The sequence below is a fragment of the Phoxinus phoxinus genome, assembly GCF_949152265.1.
Source record: "Phoxinus phoxinus genome assembly, chromosome: 24".
NCBI classification, from domain to species: domain Eukaryota; kingdom Metazoa; phylum Chordata; class Actinopteri; order Cypriniformes; family Leuciscidae; genus Phoxinus; species Phoxinus phoxinus.
The window spans coordinates 9,651,842-9,670,547 of NC_136899.1; the positions used below are offsets into that span (position 1 = coordinate 9,651,842).

General features: G+C 40.2%; 1 protein-coding gene across 2 annotated transcripts in view; it reads right to left on the reverse strand.

The window, feature by feature from the left end:
• The window catches only part of pola1 (polymerase (DNA directed), alpha 1), a 54,281-nt gene that overhangs the window by 16,311 nt on the left and 19,264 nt on the right, over nt 1-18,706 (reverse strand). For both annotated transcript variants that reach the window (XM_079602555.1, XM_079602554.1), the window contains exons 27-34: nt 14,699-14,731; nt 14,502-14,594; nt 14,121-14,326; nt 13,852-13,984; nt 12,542-12,673; nt 12,287-12,461; nt 10,585-10,766; nt 6,930-7,061 (exon numbers count right to left, since the gene is read on the reverse strand). In XM_079602555.1, the coding sequence (XP_079458681.1) occupies nt 6,930-7,061; nt 10,585-10,766; nt 12,287-12,461; nt 12,542-12,673; nt 13,852-13,984; nt 14,121-14,326; nt 14,502-14,594; nt 14,699-14,731 (1,086 nt within the window). The remainder of the gene's footprint in view (nt 1-6,929; nt 7,062-10,584; nt 10,767-12,286; nt 12,462-12,541; nt 12,674-13,851; nt 13,985-14,120; nt 14,327-14,501; nt 14,595-14,698; nt 14,732-18,706) is intronic.

The following is an 18,706-nucleotide window of genomic DNA, read 5'->3' on the forward strand; positions in this document are numbered from 1 at the left end:
TTCTCGCTTTCTCCATTTCACAATTCTGCCGTCGCATCTATACCTGTAGGTCTTTTTCTACAGCGGTTTCACCCAGAGTATTTCAGTTCACCTCTGACTACAATCAGAGCTTAGCACTTAAGGTTTCATATCTGTGTCAGGTTTGTAAGAACATGTGTTGTTTCTAAACCCTTTTGAATGTGAAATTCAACTCGTGCAACTGCTTTAACACCTGATGCCTGAAAGCAAACAAGATTTTTTACAGTTTCCAAAGAAAATTATTCAAAATGTGCGATGACACTTTGCTAGGGTGGTTGCTATGGTATTGTGGGGCGTTACTACGCCGTTTCTTACCGGCCCAGCCCCAAGTCCCCAAGTCCAATGTTCCAGTCCATAGGGATGCACAATTGATCGGAATAAAACCGAAATCGCAATATGGCTAGCGCAATTTATTTAAATAAATATATGCACTGCTTGTTTCAGAGTGAAGCGCAGTATGTTACCTATACACGTGAGCAGCTCATGATCTGGTGTTTTCAGTGTCTCAGAGAGGCTTGGTTCGCAGGAAATGCGGTAGTGATATATATATATATATATATATATATATATATATATATATATATATATATATATATATATATATATATATATATATATAGGGTAGCCAGGGCTAATTAAGGGGTCTATAGACCATGATCTGTTTATTCCGCCATTGAAAGACTGATTGAGAAGTTACATGAGACATGATTAATCTCAGCAAGCTGTTCGGTTTCTTTTTAACCTACCCTCGGATGTTCATTCAAGTTTATTTCGTGCTCTAACTAGTAGTAAAGAGGAAGTGATTATCAGTTCACATGCTGCTTCAACTGCGGCGCTACAACACATCTGACCAGGTGCGCGAGTCGGCAACAACGTCCGTGCCCAAGGAGGTGCTTGGGCATGGGGAGTTCGAGGGGATGGAGGGAAGCCCCACCCACAACCCCGCCACTGTAGAGGAGTAGTGCCTGGCCTCTGGACATTCTTTAGAGGAAATTGAGGAGTATATACCCCTGGATCTCCCATTTCCACTGGTCCCGCACAGCTTCAAGTCTCTTGCGTCTCCTGTCTTTCCAGAGTTCCTGCACAGCCTCCCTCTCCTACCTCACCTACCAGCCAGTTCTTTAGCCCTGCCACTGCTGGTTTATCTCTGGCCTTTGGCTCATCCCCAGTCTGTTCCATCTGGTGGTGTGGATCCACCTGGGCCCTTCCAGTCCCCAGTTCCATCTAGGTGTAAGGATCCTGTCTCCGCCTACAACCACCGAGCCCCGGATTCCACCTTGGTCCTCCGAACTGTTGGTTCCGCCTTGGCTCCATAATCCCTCATCTCCACCGTGGTCCGTCATCCCACCAGCTCAGCCAGGCTCCCTCATCCCTCTGTCTCCACCCTGGTCAGTAGTCAACCTGGGTCCGCCACAGGATTCCTGGCTGCACCTCTGATTTCAATCCCTTCGTTTCCACCGGGTTCCGCAGTTCCTCGGTCGCTCCGGCTTTACCACAGTCTTATGGGTCCTCGCCTCTGCATTGGTCCCAAGAGCCGTCAGCTCCACCAAGGCCCTCCAGACCTGCGGTGTCATCTCTGTCTGGGTCTCCACCACGATCGGCTCCTTCGCAGGAGACCACATACCAGGTAAGGTAAGTGCTTCCCACTTACCTTACCGTGACTGACAGTGCGTCTGTCAGTCATTCTCTTGTCAGCACTCAAACAGTGCGTCGCGTTCGGTTACGGCAGTCAACATGATGAAACTCTCTCCAAGATGATTCAATGTTACTATACTGGATGCAAATTCAACGTGGACACGTTGTTAATGAACAATACCTGCTTGTAAAAGCGAATAAAAATCTTATATCCTGAGGCTAAATCACTAAATATTGAGAATGCAACAGCGCGTATTATACTTCACCTTCACTGGAGTTTTAATCAAGAGAGGGAAGAGTTCAGAAGTGAGTAGAAGGTATATACAACCATACATTTTCAAAAATCATAAATAATTTTTTTTTAAAAAGAGTTACCTGGCAACTGGGGGTCACATCTCTGCCAGTGGCAATTTAATTTTACAGAATTTTTTTTTTTTCAAAAAAATCATAAATATTGCTATTATATTAAATATTAATAATAAAGATAATAACTACTATTATTATTACTACTATTACTATTATTATCCAAATTGTGCAACCCTACAAAAGTAGAGATAGTTACTTATTTTTTTGTGTGCTTTTTATCAGAAAGTAAATAAATAAAATTTCCTCCAAATCATACAACTCTACTAGTCCCTAGTTAAGGCAAATGCAAGTCTTTAGGATTTTCTTTAGGTTTAATGTATGTGTAGCTTAATTGCACGCCGAAGTTTAATAAAAAAAAAAAAAAAGCACTGCTAAATGAAGGAATTTTGCCATCCAAACACCCAGAAATCCACCAGCCCCACAGAAACGCACACAACCACTCTCTGATGCCCTTAATCCAGAGCCGACCCTTATAGGCAAAAAAAGAAGAAACTGCGATTACAGGCGGCTTGGAGCAAAAAAGCCCCCAAGACAACAGCCTCTCACGGGCTTTGTGCCTCAGTAATCAACAGCTGTACATTCACACAGTGGCTGCGAAGCCCAAGAGCGGCTGAATGGACGCAAATGCGTCCACTTTGTACATCTCTGCTTTAATCAAGCCTTTTCTATTCAGCAATCTGACCTTTTGTTCAAAACAGGATTATCACTTTTTTTTCACTCACAATCCCCCCCCCCCCCCCCCCCCCAACCACCACCACCACCATCATCATCACATCCCCAAGCCAGTTACCAAGGGGCGAAGCACATGATGAACATAATAGCAATAATTTGTTAAACGCCATGGCAACCCACATTAGAATGGGGTAAATACGGGGGGTGCCACTTCGTGCCACGCTCTCATTTTGCAGAAGACGCCAGGAGTCAGAACGGATGACAAGGAAGGAGAGAAGTGGGGTGGGGGGGGGGGGGGGTGAAAGGGGGAAGGGAGGGAGACAAGAGGAAAGCATATTTGCTTTGTCTCTAAAGGGTGGTTTTATTGGTAATGGTGGTGGGCTGAAGGTGAGGGTGGCAGTGATTTCTTTCATGATTAATGCCTCGCTGGTGTTCCGTAGGAAACTCAACAAACACCGCTGACTTCCAATCTGTAACCATGTAAGCCGCGAGTCCTCCCTCATGCAGGCAGGCTTTCTCCCACTATCTCTGCGAACAAACAACTCTATTTGAGCTCTCCCCTCAGCTGAAAGGAATCCTTAATTACACAATATCAGCCTCTTCATTGCTCCTAGTGTGGGAGGGGATGGCTGAGCTGTGTCCACTGAAGCCGGGCCTGGGCAAGGAGGGGGGCGCATTCACTACCAGCAGCTGTTTCACACATACTGACAAAAGAGCCTACAGGCACCGTCCCAACGAGGGAGGTGGCTACATTCAGGCTGCTAATTGATTTTTCTGCACGGCCCTGTGTGAGAATATACCCCCACAACTTTCAAGTCGGATTCGTAAGTTTCCGGCATTCCAGAACTTCCCTGAGTTCCAGAACCTGGCTTGCTCGTCTAGATTGGACGTGGTGTGCAGTGATTATGGCTGTCAATCAAAACCCTCAGCTGGGAAATTAGATACACAGATGAATGCGTGCTCTTAATGCAGGTCCAATAACTGCACACTTGCCACATCGCCAGGGCCTGTATTTCTGCCACGCCGCGAAGACACTGAGAGTGCATACAAAATTAAACCCATTTGTGAAGCAGCGGGAGGGGGCAGTTGCTGTTTTGGAGAAACGCTCAGGAGCGAAAAAGCCGCTCCTAAAATTCAATAAAAGACAGGAAATAAACAAACAGCATGATGAAGGTGAGCTCAAATTAACCCCTGTAAGATGCTCACGGGGAGCGCAGGTGGTCAAATGTGAATGTAGAACATATTACTGCCATCAGAACATTTCAGATAAACGCAAATAAGTACTCAACTACTTTAATTAAGGTAGAAAATGAAACCTCTCAGACAAGGAACTTGATAATGCGTACCTGTGATGTGTTACTGTATAGACTCAATTGACAAATGAACACAGAGCTTCTGCAAAAGCATATGCAAACAACTTTTGTTTTGACTCTAGACACGTTAACATATGAAGACTTCAAATGCAAAAGCCTCTAAGTCTGTCTAAAGATTTTGTTTAATATTAACATTTTTATCAGGCTCCTATGTTTAGGTTTCTACCCAAGAACCGGCATTTCTGAATGGGCTGAGGCTGGGATTTAGTGAGTTTGAAGTGAAAATATTTGATGAACCCAAATATTGAATATCCGCTTAATATTGCGGAGATCATTCACTCAATATTATCAAATTTTTGACAGAGGTGGCTTTTAGAGGCTTTTGCATCGTAGGTCTTCATATAGACGTTAGACCAATCGAAGATGATTCCATGTCATCAAGCTATTCGCCTTAAGTTAATTAATAATTAATAAGTTATTAATTAATAATAATATATTAATTAATAATAAATATAAATTAATAAGTTGCTGCATGGTTTTGGAAAAGTTGGTTTAACACTAATATAATAGATTCATTATAAAATAATCAGATTATTGTTGTAAATTAAACACTGTAATTATGCACAGTTATACAAACATATATTCTTCTGACCTTTATTTATTCATTTTTATTTAGTTGTGAATAATTCAGGTTCTTTAAATATTATGAATTTATTGTGAAATTTTTAGGAAGTCAGCTGGACTGAGTCTATTTATTTTTCATGTAATTTTGTACTGCATTTTTGAAGAAAAATATGAAATATGCTGGTAATTATTTATTCTACTTATAGATTGATATCAAAAGATAATTAATAATAATAATAATAAATATAGCTGCAAGCAGCAATCACCGGGGCCAAGCGCAAGCAAGACGACAAGACGTGCCAAAGTGGCTGAGAGTGAGAGATCAACTGCAGCAAGGAGCAATTGAAGACATTTAAAGATGAATTTTGGCAAAATGGTTGAAAAATCACATGCATTAACTTAAAAATATGATTTAATAGATTATCACTTTAGACCAATAGGTGGCGCAGTTACAAAACTGTTGTGATGTGGTCAGAGTGAAGTGACGACGACACATACAAAGTTTGGTGTCAATATGTCAAGGCATTGCAGATATAAAGCCTGAATAGTCATTTTGGCATCATGCCTCAACTTTGCCACTGCGGTATACGAAAACGGTTTCGTCTATCGACACGAAATCCATAACTTTTACTCGGCACGGTCTGGAGATGACACGATCCGATTTTGGTGAAAATCGGACGTTCGGTCTAGGAGGAGTTCGAAAAAGTAGGTTTTAAAAGAAAATAAAGATGGCGGACAGGAAGTTTGGCTGACTATGGCAAAATTGGTATCTATGTTTTCAGCATAACCCAATGAATCTATTGAGATCAGTGTCATTACAATAGGCAAATTTATTCAAAAGTTATTAGCATTTTTGGAAATTTCATTATAACTTTTGACCAAAAGGTGGCGCTGTCTCATAATCTTTTGAGTACCTTTAGGGCGTTGTACTGATGACCCATACTGAGTTTCGTAACGATACGTTCATGTGTTCATAAAATACAGCATTTTAGCACATAATTCGAAATGGCCGACAGCCAAAATGGCCGATATGGGAAAATTGAATATCAGTCAACTCAGCACGACGCCCTGAATCTAACGAGACCACTTTTGTGATTTTTGAACAAACCGTTCAGAAGTTATAAGCAAAAACATAAATTCTTCATATCTCCAGACCAGTAGGTGGCGCTGCGCCGAAACGCAGCATGTAGCCTCAGATCATGCTTGTGATGACATGTACCAAATTTGGTCTGAATCCGATAAAGCGTTGTGGAGATACGGCCTTACGTCTGTTTTCGCAAGCGCTACGTAAAATTTATTTGCGCGGTATTCGAGAACGGTAATTCGAATCAACTTGAATTCCATAACTTTTGGTTGTCCAGGTCTGGAGATGATCTGGTTCATTTTTCGTAAAATTCGGAGCAACGGCCTAGGAGGAGTTCGAAAAAGTAGGTTTTTCGGAAAATTCAAAATGGCGGGAAAACTATTATGACGGAAAATGACGTCATAGGGTGTAGTCGAATCGTCATGAGCTCAGGAATCAGAGGAAAAAAGAATTTTGTTTCTAGCCCTTGTGGTTCAAAAGTTATTAGCATAAACATGAGTGAAACTTTGGACAGCTGGTGGCGCTAGAGGGAATGAGTTGGAGACTCCAAATTTGCTATGGTGATAGTTCAGATTGTCCTCTATCACTGTGCCAATTTTCATAAGTTTCCCGCAAACGGTTCTATAGGCTGCCATAGACGCCCAGTCGGAAGAAGAAAAAGAAAAAGAAAAAGAAGAATAAGAACGGGAACAGATACAATAGGTGCCCGCACCTTCAGTGCTTGGCCCCTAATAATAATAGTAATAATAAATGTTATTAAAATTATACATGTAAATATTTTTGATGCTGTAGTCTAGTATTAACGTAGATAATCTAGTGATAATTTAAAAACAATTATCCCGATTATCATAATTGGTCATTAAAAATATTAATATTATTACTTGTTAATATGAATAAGGAATAATAATACTATTAATTAATGTTAACTATAATATTAATATATTATAATATTAATATATTATAATATAATATTTTTAATTATTTATATTTTGTTATGTCATAGGTTAGTGATAATGTAATTATTACTGTTAAAATACATTTTAAAAAAGATTCTAAATATCACATTTGGTCATTAAAAACAACAATTTGGGTCATTTGGTGGGAATTTTCACTAGTAATTTGCACCATTCCTGGTGCAAAAAGGTCTTTAAAGTTACACACCTCATAATCTGGAACACATGGGCAGTGCATTACGAGAAGCATTTATTAATACTCACACTGTAGTATTTCCTGATGTGCCGGCGAATGTCCAATTGCAGTTTGTTGCTAATACGGATGGGATATTCCATCGGGCTGCCCCCACAGGGGACGTGGCAGCAATTTTTGAGGCTGGGCTGCAAGGTGCTCCCCTGGAAACAAACAAATTCACTTTTAACACAGCATTTGATCACGATACAGAAGACTGTACAAAAAAAAAAAAAAAAACATAATCAGGGCATTTATCCTGTTGACTGGCATTGCCCAAAGAATTTAGTCTTTTAAAGGCTATTAGACCTGACCTATTAGACCTTCAAACATACTAAAAGTATAATGTCGGTGCCCCCACACCAAGTCTCTAGGGTATCCAGATAGGAAAAGAAACAAGCAGGAGCAAAAATGGCACTGCATTAAGCGTTCAGCTGTGTATCTCGGTGACAGCAAGTAACAAATGCCATACTGCGCAGATGATTTGCAAGCTTTGCCTGCTTTTCTACATCTAAAAGGCCCTAGACCTCCCATTGAGTAACAGTGGCAAAAATTGTAGTTAAACAGTGCATAAAAACTATTGTAGCCTGATATTTCTTCAATCTAACCTCACATGGGCACTAGCAGAGCTGTTTATGGTGCTCATTATGCCTCAAATAAGCTGAAGGACCGTGTGTGTGTGTGTGTGTGTGTGTGTGTGTGTGTGTGTGTGGCTAATGCATCAGCACACTTGCTCGAGCTCACCGTCTCACACAAACAAATTACTCTTTATTTTATGGCACGGTGGTGGTGAAGCGGTAGTCGCTGCGAGCCATTAGCGTTTTTATGATCTTTACATCTTTCACTGAGCGCCACTTTAAGGGAGAACTGTGCGTCTATGCAAATACTGTCTCTAGTATCGTCTGTTTGCATTCCTGTTGTCCTCCTCCCTCTCTCCACGGCTGGCTTTGATAAGAAAACGATCTGCAGTGTCTATGAGTCAAGGCTGTTCCCTCAAGTCTTCCTTTCATCAGCCCCCCTCCCTATAACCAGGGCTCTGCTATAACCCTGTACTCCTAATTATTAGATACCTTATCAGATGAATACAGGAGTATATGTAACAAGCCCATTTATTCATCAACATAACATACACTGGGTACCACATACATGAAAGTGTACACTGGAAGTGGATATCTGTAAAAACTACAATATAGCTTAGTCAGGTTAGACGCCACATCGAATTTGAAAATAAGGCTGTTATGGGATCAGGGCTGCGCGATATACCGGTACTGGAAAAATATTGATATATATCATATTTCAAACAGTACAATATCATGACTTTGCTCATTTTGGTACTTGATACGCTGCTGATCCAAAGTTTACTGCTATGTGCTAGTGTGTCACCAAAAACTGAGGCGAAACCAGCAAATGTGATAAAAGGGACATGACTATCTAAACAATAATTTTGCTGATGATAAATAAAATTAGAAAATAACATGAATATCAATAATGTTAATGCTTCTGTATACATTTGTGTAAGCACTCCGTGAAGAGCAGAGTTTGCAGCATTGAGCATTGTAGCCAATCACAGACATAGCTGTTGAGCATGTGAACACATTGGCCAATTAAAGGTGTTTAAATTAGTCAGAAGCCACTCATCACTGATGAAAACGCATTTTTGTTTCGCAAGCTTAAAGTTCAGCACATCCAAGAATCATTATAAAAAAATTAAAAAAATAACAATTTAAATAAGAGATTCATTGTGCAGTGTTGTCAGCTTCATTGATTATAAAAGGAGTTTTCGATGCTGAGCTTCAGTGATTGTAAACAATAAGCATGTGTCAATAAGCATGTATCATGCCTTATCTAAATGTGGGATTGAATCCGAAACTGCGATGACTGACAGTGATAACCATAGCAGCAGATGGGACATAAATCTGTTACTGTCAATGCAAATGCAAATTAATAGATATGCCACTTGTTCTATGTAATGTGTAATATGCTACTTTTTGTAGGAAGATTGCACTTTTTGTATAATTCAATAATAGTTCTATAACAACAAATACCATTTTAGTTGTATCACCTTGTGGCAGTCATGGCCTAATGGTTAGAGTCAGGCTGGTAACTGGAAGGTTGCAGGTACGATCCTCAATAAAGGCAGGAAATGACTGAGGTGCCCTTGAGCAAAGCACCTAACCCCAAATCGCTACATGAAAAATGGCTGCCCACTGCCCGGGAGTGTGTGTCCACGGCTTGCAGTGTGTGTGTGTGTGTGTGTGTGTGTGTGTGTTCAATGGTCACTAATGTGTGCGCACTAACTTGGATGTGTTAAACGCAGAGGACAAATTCCGAGTATGGGATACCATACTTGGCCTTCATGTATCATATGTATCACTTAAATTTTACTGAGTATGGAGCACTGAGAAGGGCTATTTATGTTCTTCATATATTTATGCTTGAAAACAAGCAACACATTTGTTACTGCAGTGTCATGAGGAGTTCTTAATAAAATTACTCTTAAGTCAGTTATCTTTTGAGGCTGGTTATCACTTACGGCATTAATTTAGTATTGGTACTAAGGTACTAGATTCTGGTATCGTACCGAAGTCAAAATTGTGGTATCGAGCAAACCTTAGATGGGATGCATGTATATTCTGTTCAATGGGCTTAGTGTTTCCTGCACCTCTATTCTGGAGTGTCGCCATGTTCTGCAGCACTATGGCAAAATATTTGTAAGCTAGCATACAGTGCTGCCAAATTTGTAAACAAAGCACTTAGGTGCGGTTGTTTGATTCACCAGTCAGTTGAACTGATTTGTTATACATTGTTCTAAATCATTCTGACAACTCAAATTCTCACTGAATCAGCAAGGACAACTAATGTGCTCACTGAACAATCCAATGAACAGAGCAGAGAAATGTTAAAAAACTGTAATATGAAACTAAAAAAATTACAAACACATTAACAACGTTAATTAAATTATTAATTGTAACTGAAGTTAAACATACAGACTGATCAATAAACATATAGATCCGTCTGTACCATATTCATAGACTTGTTTTCATGACACGTTAAGTTAAATATGGCTTCCACCCTGATTAAAGTCTATTAGTGCTTGTAAAGCATATATAAGTTACAGTGCACAAAAATGCCATAAAGTTTTCCCCAGAATTCCAAGCCTTCCCTGGCCTGCAGAGTGCAAAATCTCCAAACAACTAGGAGGACAGAGATCAGCCCAGTGGAGGGGTCAATGTCACTTTTTATGAGTCTTGGACAAGAGAAAGCTGTGCATTAGCATGTGTGTGTGCGGACCCTTAATTAGCGGCAGATTACACATGCTCCTCTAGCCCCCGCTGACCTCTGCCTGGAGTATGACGGACATCCTGTGTACTGAAGAGCTCCAGGAATACACCCTGACAAAACCGCTCTCTCTCCCCCCCCCCCCCTGCACAGCTCTGCCAAGCCTCTATAAATAAAAGTGTGTGGCTCTGAAATTAATAGGCCGGTAAAAGCCAGAAGCAGAGGAAGTAATCACCTGCACCGCTCAAATTTATTGTTACCTGTCATTACACAATATTTAACAGGAAGTTGAGGTAGGACGCAATTGAATGGTGAGAAATGCATGAATCGAGATGGACTGGTAGGCATTTTGCAGACTGATAAGATCAGGTTTGTTAATGGATGTGAATATGAGAGCTGATAACTCACCGTCCCCTCAAACACATTGTCGTAGATGTTTTCGGTACCACAGTCAGGGCAATTGAAAGTAAACCTCTCGCAATCACGGTAGCGCTCTTCGTCAGTGAGCTGGGCCGGAGCACCAAGAAAATTGTCCCCTTCTTCCTCACGTTGCTGCTGCTGTTGGGCTCGGAAGTGACTTGGGTCGAGTCCTGGACAAGCAGGTAAAAAAATAAAAATAAAGTTTGTGCTGTGAACACCCTTTAAATGGCAGTCAAACTAAAAGCTTTATATTTAGCATTACACAGCAAAGAAAATGAACCAACTATGCAAATATACATTTTAAAAAGTCAGCAATGCAAGTTGGAACATTCTGGCACTTTCTGTGTTGGTGATAATGCTGTGCAGACTCAGACTTCCCCACGGTTGTATTTATGGACAGTGGACAGACAGTGATGGAAAGAGAGTTATAAGGAAAGACTGAAAGAGGAGAGAGGGACTGGAAGAAAGAGAAGATGGCACGACTGCAGAAGGCAAGATGAGAGAGACTAGCAAACGATAAGAATAAACTGGAAACATAATAAGGGGAAAAAGGAGGGGTAGAGAAAGCACAGCTATCCGATTTTTCCCAGGCAGCTGAGATCATCAAATCATTAAGAGACAGCAGCTGAATCTCCATTTAATCCCCCCAGGTGACACCGAACACTACTAGAGCATGGAAAAACAGTCTACGTCCCCCTGGGTAATTTGGCTAAGTGAATAAATGAGCACATAAGTAAGTGTTGACTATGAGACTTCGGGGATTAGCCGGCGTCTCTGAGGATCCAAGCCCGCTGACGCCCGAGTGCTGCTGCCATCTACAGGCAAACATGCGGCATGTCACACACCGGCGGCCAAGGGAACGGGGTGGTACGTGAACTGTAGTTAGGAACGGACACAGAACGTAGTGTGTATTTCAAAGCAATTTTGAGACTACATGAGAAGCAAATTCTGGGAGCAAATGTGACAAATGTGTTGCTAATCGTTAAGTAATTAAGGAAACCCGCTATTTGGTTATAGTAACATGGTGGATAGATTGAATTAGTGTCTGAGTTTTGGACCCAACTGCAGGATACCAAACAACCAGGGTCTGTTGTCATGGAGACAGAGTGGCAGGGTTCATGCACTTTTTAAAGAAACTGAATTTCCATCTGGGGGGGGGCGGGGGGAATGATTTCTCAGCTGCTAGGCAAAAGAAAACAACAATATATATAAATAAAATTATATATGTATATATGTGTGTGTGTGTATATATATATATATATATATATATATATATATATATATATATATATATATATATATATACATATATATACACACACACACACACACACACACACACACACACACACACACACACACACATATACATATACATATACATATATTACACACACGTTTAAAATCTCCAAAATAATCATGTTTACGAACTATCTAAAAAACAAAATACGTTTTTAAAAAGTGGGGGAATTTATTTTTTATTTATTATTTTTTTAAATACATTTTAAATGCCATTAAGTTAACAAATGAATGTGTCCAGATGTAGTTATTAAATAAAAGAAAAAACAATTAATATAAATTACATTTAAAAATAAAATAAATCAATGGAGTGCATGCTAGTTAGGAATTGGTCCCAATTCAAATGTCCTTTTTGGCAAAATATAATGAATGCTAGTCCAGAAAGTCTCACCTAGCCAAGTAGCAATTAGCACTGCATCAATGCCTTCGATAGGCTCACAGATTCGGCCCACCACAGGGTGTACCTGCTGGGACAGGTAGTACTGTGTGTCCAGGCTGAGTCCCGGCTGTTTTTGAAGCTGTTCCAGGGCATACGCCCTCTGACTGGCTGCCAGGTTTGAACCGTCCTAATAGGCAGCGGTAGAAGGTTAGTGTGGGTTTACTGCCAATTTATAGAGTCAGAGATACAAATGCACTGGATTCTCACCTGACAGATGACATAAGAAACAGTGTCACCCGCTTTAACCTTCTTCCCACCCTGAGAGTTGATCCAGAGGGCAACATGGACATGGGGAAGACTCTTCTTGTCAGGGTAGTCCTGAGGTTCCTTTGTAAGAGACTGAAAGGGAAAAAACAACTTATTCCCATGAACACACTACATGAGACTACCAGTCAAAAGTTTGAACACCCATGAAATTATATTCTCATGACCTTAAAAAAACAACAACAAAAAACAACAGTTATTTAAATCTGTTTTGTACAAATCTTTAAATAGTCTGAAATTAGCATCAAATTAGAGTACTCGATTTAAAAAATGTTGAGTAACTGGCAAAATACTGGAAATAGCGCATTTCACAGATTTTCTAAGGCTGCAAGATTTATTAAAACCTTTAAAAAAAAATATATATAGCATAGTGCTACTGTGAATTTACAAAGGCTCCAATACAGTTAAATAAATATATTCCCTGAGGGTTTAATATATAGATGCGTTTTTATTATTTACATGCGTGTAGGTTATGTGTAGTCTCAGAGTGGCTCTGTTCACAGTAAATGCTGCTCCACATGAACTGTTATCATGTACATGCATGGAGCGCGTCTCAAACTCATATGCTGTGAGTTTGGTTGGCTTATAACTTTCATCTGGGAACGCAATGTGCACCATTACATCAGATTCGTAAGGTAAATCATTTATAAACCTATGGCAACACAGGAGAATACATCAATATGTTTCTAAATATGCGAACTGTTCATCATGATTTCAAAATAAAAGTTTAAATCCTCGCTTTGAATTTGCATGTTTTGATGTTCACATATTCTTGTTCTAGAAATTACAGCAGCTGTAGAATTTCCATCATAAAGAAGTGGCCAAATATTAAATACTAGTAAGTAAAACTAAGTAAACATTTGAATACATTTTTTTGGACAATATAAAAAAAAGTTTGAATCTGCTTTAAAGTGTAACACCAGGCCGTTGGCGTCCTCTGCAGCCATTTGTTATAATACATAATGCGCATAAGATGATTGTTTATTGTGTATATTAAGTGTTATTTTAATAAACCATATGATTACTTGCTTTTGATACTTAATTTGAACCAAATATTATTGCCTCGTTATTATGTATTTTAAGTAATTTTAAAGGCTTAGGTCTTTGCTTGGTCTATTTGTATTACCAAAAACAATTATCAGATTAATCGACAAAATTATCAATCGATTACTAAAATAATTGTTAATGACAGCCCTAGTTTGAACTCTCCTAATTTTAATTTAGTTTTTATTGTTTCTAATTCAGTCCTTTACCTTGTGTATCTCGAACATGTTGAGTGGGATACTGCTATTGGCCACCTTCTCTCCAACCTCAATCAGATGTTTCTGAATGTTCTCAACGATGGTGTCACGGTTCTGGTCTGACAGAATCTGACCAATCACATAACTAGAATGAAAGGGAAAAAGATCATGTAAAACCACAACCATATTACAAAAGAATATACAGTGGGCTAAGAATACTAGTACTACATTACAGTCTTTATAAAGGATTGATAGAGCTAATGAAAGTTCAGTGCACTGACTTGCCACACTCCTTGGCCAGGTCACACCAGTCTCTTCGCACAATGTCCAGGCCTTTGAGCTCTTGTTTGGTGGTGTATTTGCCATCTCCTTGCGGCTCAACCATCAGTGCTGCGTATTTCTTCTTCTTCAGCAGCAGAAGAGACTTAAACACGCCATCGATGTCAATCTCCAGGAGTTTATAGAGTTTATTCACCTCGTTTTTCACCTACACAGACACATGTATTCGATTGATGCTGGTTGCAGAATGGCTTGTTTAATTATGTCCTGATTGTCAGTGATGTCTCAATCACTAGTGTCAGACTCATTCATGCATTAAAGATCCGATAGCATTTTTCTATGAGACGTGCAGAAACCCCCTCCCTGCTTCTTCCCAAACTTACCTTGTTTCCCAATTTGAAGACCTCCTCCAGGTTGGTGCTGTTGGTGTTGATCATGATGGAGTCGGTATCCCCGTATATGACCTCCAGATTCATCTAAGGGACAATCGTAAACCGTCAAACCCACGCATGGCTTACAAATAACAAACGCAGCAAGAGCCGCTTAATTATTACTGTAACATACACTAATCATGACTCACCCTCTGCACCATTTCTTTGGTGTGCATCAAAATCTGTGGGAGACAAAAGACCGCATGTCAACCGGGAAACACAATAAACACTAAACACAGCAAGCAGAGAACAATATCAATTTCAAATCGGTCAAACTGGAAAGTCAAACAAACCCACTCACTTTGGTGTATATACATCTATCAGCAAGAAATAGTACGAAAAAAAAACAAGAAAAAAACGCACATGCGTAAACTCCAACCCACGAACGCAAGGTTTCGCACATGCAAAACACACAAAGAATTTAATTAGCAAATCTATTCAGTAATTCAACATTTATCAAAGGGGGAGAGAAAAAGCCTCTGTGATTTGCTTCTAAATGGAGGATAATTGGCTAAGAGGTCTATTAGCTGCACTGAAATGAGGCTCCAAACCCACACACCAGCAGAGTCATTATAAGGCCTAATAGTCTTAATCACCACTGGACTGCATGACGAGAGAGAGAGAGAGAGAGGGGGGGGGGGTTGTCCAGCTGCAAAGAGAGACCCATGTAAACCACAGCTGTCAGAGAAAAAAATTGAGGCGGACAAAAGGAAAAATGAAAGAGACAGAGGGAGTAGAGCGCAAGGAAAAAAAATAATATGTTAAGCAAAAGAAAAAAGAGGGTGGGGGGGGGGGGCATGGCTTAGAGCAATGGTGCTCTTTTGGTAAATGCAGGTTCAAACCCCCATTGACTGTATTTACATGTAATACAATCCACAGTGAAACTCAAATAGAGGTTTACAATTACTGAAGCATTTCTGTAATTAAATTAACTACACTATCATTCAAAAGTTTGGGGTCAGTATGATTTCTGCTTTTGAAAGAAGTCTTTCGCATTTATTTGATTAAAATAAAACCGTAAAAAAACGTAATATTGTGATGTGTTATTACACTTTAAAATAACTTTTAATATATACATATATAAAAAATAAACTTTAAAATAACAGATGTGCAGTGTAATGTTTATGTGGAAAGCTTGTACCTTTCCAATTGTGTATATTCTAATTAAGAATTTAATATGACAAAAAACATTTTTTTAAGAAATACAGGCATATACCTGATGTCGAATTTGGAAATCTCAAAACCTGAATTTTGCTTACATAAAACATTTATAATTCGAATATGACCAAATTCAGATTTCTAAAAAGAATATTCCTTTGCATGAAAACACCTTTAAATGTTCACATGTCGTCCTATCACCTCTTCACTTTCGAACTGATTCAAATTATAGATAGGCCTCAAAAGGACAACAAAGGAGACAAACCCACTGCAGACAGTGACAGGTAGACTGTACATATCTGAAGTGTCATGATAACAGTGACTGTTTACTCAGGGTGTCCAGCCTTAAACATACACCCCACAGCCGCTGTGCCGGCATGCAGGGTGACCTCTATGGGAGAGGGACTCGGACAGGTGGGGGGGTCGGTAGGGGAATAAGGGGCGCTAATCTGAGGCCTCAAAGAGACAGGGACACACTGCAGCCTGTCAACAGCAATCGAGCAAGACACCAGGATTCATGCCCCCCAGCGCACACACACACACACACCGTAGCCAAACCCAAGCCCCCGGAGGGACAAGGACGAGGCTATTTCAGAACACGGGAAGCTCCACTCCTTGAAACTGGAGCAGGACTTAAGCATGCTTTATGAGGTGTAGCATGCCTCCCAGAGGGAAGTAGGAGGTCAGGTCTGAGTAATAACAAAATAGCTGTCGGCATTAACCAACATAGCCAAGGTCACCCAAAAACACACAAACATGCACCTAATTAAGCAGGATTAAACATTAAATTCTTATATGGGGTTTGCTGTTGGTGTGTCTTCCGTTTTTGCAAAGCTTAATACTAAGTGCTAAGGGAATGGGTTTTTCAAATCCCTAACCTCAAGTATGTGCAAGTGGCAATGTTGAACCACTAATAATGCACAATACAATACAAACTCTAGGTGGCATCACAGAGACTTTGCAGAAGGCTGAGGTGGATCTACTCATCAGACTTTTCTCCGCACCCAGCTCTCCAACGGTACCCTTAGAGCCCACACATAAATTGCTACACCATCTGTCTCTGTGTGTGTGTCTCTGACCTTGAGCAGGTGCGAGTTTACTTCACAGGGAGCCGTAAAGTTACAGCCACTTAGCAATGCAACCGTACACTGTACATAGTTTATTTAGCTCCACTGTTAACGCTGACGCAGTCAGATATTAACAAAGTATAGTATAGTTAGACCAGCAAAAAGGAAAGGAAAAAAGAAAATGGGCTACAGTAATGAGTTAGATTATGTTTGCATAGGTTTCCATGGGCACTGTAATGCATGTCAGTGCATTAGGACAACAGAAACAGGTTGGGGGGGGCACATGCAGCTGAAAGACAAGTCATTTGACTATGCCTCAGAAATAAGAGCGGGGACAGCTCGTCTTAAAACGCATGCCGACCAACCCATCTGAAAGTAAGCATACAGAAGGCACAGAGCCGACTGTTCAGTCCACGTCCTGCCAGCAAAACACAGTTAGTCAAACAAAAACACACATTTTCAAATTGCATCAACAAATCTCTGAAACCCCAACACATGAAAATAAAGCCACTCTGGCCTGAAGAGTTTTAAAGATAAATGACACTTAATTACATACTATATTAAAACAATTTTATCTTTATTCAGCCTAAAATCTAATTCAGTCTTTATGCTGATTAAATAAATGTATAAATTCTTTGTTGTGCAGGAATGACTAAACACAGACAACACTATCTCATCTGTAAATGTTTTCGACATTCTGTACTTTTGTCCAGTGGGCCAAACAGTGCCCCATTTAGCCTTTTCTCAGCTCCCTGTCTGACTGCGGGCAGAAGTGACAAAAGTGGACTGTAATTACAAAGCCCAGTGAATTAGCGGCTGTGTTGGAGCAAAAGCCGCCTGTTAGTAAGACGGAAAAGGGGACCAGACCCTCTGTGTCACATGCCTGGGGACACATCTGGAGCGTGACATGATAAAGAGTCAGCAGAGGGTCATTATGGAGCCTACCATCAGATCACTAATTACTCTGTCACACACACATCTAAGCAAAAACGCCTGACTAATTTTTCTTTGATGCATCAGTAAATACTCTATTTTTTCACTTAGTTGCTTCTTAAACATTATTATTGAACTGCATTTTCTCTCCATGTAAATGCCCATTAATGTAACATGTGAAAAACAAAATGGCATCAGTAAATAATAACGCCTACTTTTCATACTCTAATTAGATCCTGATGGATTAAATGAAGTCTCAGCCTACTTTAATATTCAATACGAACTGGAAATGCGTCACTTTACGGAAGTTAAATTCGTTCCAAATGCCTCTTACTCCAAATTGACTCCAATAAGCACGTAATGGAAGGTGATACCAAGCAGTGCATCCTAAAGTTAAAATGGTGTTAAAATACCACCAATGAACTGAAGCAACTGGCTCAGATTGCAGTGATTGACAGAACAGGAGTGTTTGGCCCAGTCTACACAAGACCCTCCATCTTTTTGCCCCAATTGACAGGTCTGTCATTAACACGTTCATTTATCTCTTCCCAACCATTTCAAGCGGCTGGTGGAATGGTTATAGAGAAAAACTGAAGTCTACGGCTGCTCTCATAAACAGTTCATTCCTCATGCCCTGTGGTGCCATTTGCTCACCCGGGGCATCTGGCCTTCTGTTGGCTTCGGTGCACATCATAGCAGGCATTTTAAGCCCCAGAGCGGTACAGAAACCTTGTAAAAGAAAGTATCTGGTGACGATTGTTTTGAAAAGCATCCTGCTGAAAAGCATTTTGAGGATGACAGTCCTCTGCCTGAAATAGCAACAACCACACAGCACTGTCAGGGTGAAATACGTCCGCTGTCATCTCTCTATCCTCTGCCCAGAGGATCTAAAACACACACACACACAGTCAGATTCAAACCACAGCGGGACGCGCAAAAATGAATCACCTCGTAGCATGCGAACACATCTTTTAGGTAGATGGCCACATAAAGTCACAC